This window comes from Colius striatus, unplaced genomic scaffold (assembly GCF_028858725.1).
Source record: "Colius striatus isolate bColStr4 unplaced genomic scaffold, bColStr4.1.hap1 scaffold_40, whole genome shotgun sequence".
Lineage (NCBI taxonomy): Eukaryota > Metazoa > Chordata > Aves > Coliiformes > Coliidae > Colius > Colius striatus.
In genome coordinates this window covers 1,109,856-1,112,191 of record NW_026908523.1, presented here as the reverse complement: position 1 = coordinate 1,112,191, position 2,336 = coordinate 1,109,856, and the positions used below count along the sequence as shown (strand labels likewise).

The 2,336-nt window shown below is 60.5% G+C and overlaps 1 protein-coding gene across 1 annotated transcript; it reads left to right on the top strand.

Annotated features, from left to right (window-relative positions):
• The first annotated feature begins 500 nt into the window (after positions 1 to 500).
• On the top strand, positions 501 to 2,018 carry LOC133629344 (inositol 1,4,5-trisphosphate receptor-interacting protein-like 1). Its single transcript, XM_062020001.1, has one exon. It carries the CDS (start codon positions 501 to 503, stop codon positions 2,016 to 2,018), a length of 1,518 nt encoding a protein of 505 aa, XP_061875985.1.
• The last annotated feature ends 318 nt before the right edge of the window (positions 2,019 to 2,336 follow it).

The following is a 2,336-nucleotide window of genomic DNA, read 5'->3' as shown; positions in this document are numbered from 1 at the left end:
ATGACACAGACCATTCCAATGTTCTTTCAAGAGACCCTCGGTTCTCTTTTCTCCTCGGTGCTATGGCTTCCAAAAGGAACACCACGGTCGCCCAGTTTGTGCCTCTCGCGGTCGCCCAGTTTGTCAGCCTCTGACTGTACTGAGTAGAGGTCAGGATGGGTCAGTCCTTTGCGGGTGTGGGGGGCAGCTGTGGGGTGTCTGTGACATCAGAGGCCGTGCCAGCGGGGGGCGGCTATAAAGGGGCACCAGGGGCAGCACGGGCCCAGTACGCGCTGGGACAGCGGTGAGCGCGCAGGCGGCAGGAGGAGGGGGACGGCGGCAGGCTGCGCTCTGCCCCGGCACCCAGGGCCCAGCCGCCGGCAGGGCTGGCACAGCCCTTGTGCCTCCCACCTGCCTCGGCCCCTCTCCAACCGGCCCCCGCTCCTGGCCCCTGTTTTCCCCGCTGCCAGCTCCCTCCCTCCCACCCCACTGAACCCATTCGCTCTCTCTCCCTGCAGATCATGGCGCTCGTGCGCTTCTTCACCAATCTGCTGTCGCTCTTCATCCCAGAGGCACAGCAGTGTTACGCCAGGATGAACGAGGCCGTGTTGAAGCCGACAGAAGAGCAGCTGATCCAGCAGGCGAGAGAAATACATGAGATGCTGCTCATCAGCTCCAGTTTCCTGGTGCCGCTGAGGCAGCCGAGGCAGCCCGTCATTTCCTGGGAAGACCTGATCGTTGCTGCAGTCCTGGTCCTGCTCTTGGGACTGTACTGGTGGACCAGGAGAAGGAGCCCTGACACAGACGACAGCAGCAGTGAGGGGAGCTCAGGCAGTGACACACACTGCCAGGAGGTAGAAAGCGAAGGAGAAACTGTTGAAGAGAGGCACCACGCTTTGATTTATGAGAGGCGCATCCAGTGGACAGTGCTCAGTCTGTGCTACACCAGCAGCACGGTGCAGGAGCTGCTGGGTGACCTCCTCCGTTTATTGCAAGGGCGCTTGGCCAACAGTTCCTCCCCGGAGCTGCAGCCAGCCATCGGCGTGGGCAGCGCCTTCGAAGGCTGGAATCCTTGCGACAGCGACGTCACATACCGCATGCTCGTGCCCCTGAAGGCCCCCCATGGCTACTCCTTCCACCTGGAGCCAGACTTTGCACAGGAACTGCCGGGAAAGAACTTCTGCGTCCGTGTGTCCCCGGAGTGCACCTGCAGCGCAGAGGAGCCGGCAGGAGACGCGCCGTGCTTCCTCCACTACCCTGAGGAGCCACGGAGGAGGAATCAGGGTCCCAGTGTCCTCGACACCCTCTGCACTGGCCCTTACCTCGATGTTCATAAAACTGCCCTCTGGTTCCAGAACTTGGTGACGTCAGCCTGGGGGGAGCTGCCTCAGTCTCGCCGCTACCGGATGCAGCTGCAGCTCTCCAGACACTCCTGCAAGCTGAAGCTGTCAAACGCCGCCCGAGCACCTCTCTTTGTCGAGCTGCTTTTTGGCGTGCAGCAAGGTGACTCAGACATCTTTGTGAGCAGCCAAACTGCAGCAGGTTTCTTCACCCCACGCACGACGTGGCCTGAGACCTGCGCTGTGGCAGAGGCCAAGTTCTTCAGGCACGTGGCCAGGAACGCCCCGCCTGGCAGCTACCACCTCAACTGCCTGCAGCTCTGCGCTCGCATGGTGCCAGGAACGGGCTTTTCCACCTATATCATCAAGACGGTTGTGATGCACCTCCTGACCACCACTCCCCTGTCAGACTGGCGCAGGAGGTATCTGCTGCCGCGCCTGAAGGAAATCATGCGGTACCTGCGCCGCAGAGTGGAGGAGAAGCGCCTCAACCACTTCTTCTTTGGCAACCACAACGTGCCCGAGGAGATCGTCTTGCCTCCTGCCTTCCGAGAGGCCGAACCCATCAACCTCTTCCAGCACCTGACAGACGATACGGCTGCCCACGCCGAGGCACTGCGTGACTGTGAGCAGCTGCAAGATCGGCTCACAGGACGGCTCATCCGTGAGGATGAAAGAGGTCTTGAGGCAGAGAGCTGAGGGGAGTGGGAGCCGATGTAGCTGAAGGGGCCATTGCCAGGAGCCTGGCAAGAGAGACTCAGCACTGCCCATTAGCGATTGCTCTCGCTCCCTGAGGTGTCTCTGGGAGCTTGACCTTGTACATAGTTTCTTGTTTGAAGAAGTAGTTGAGTAAACGGTCGTTTGAAGAAACGCCCGGCCTGTGAGCGTCCGTGTGTCCCTCTGTGGGGAACGCAGGTCCAGGCTACTGGCTTCTGGGCTGCCCAGAGGCAGGGAGCATTCAGCACAATCACAGCACCTTAAGGTTTGGAAGGGACCTCAAAAGATCATCTAGTTCAA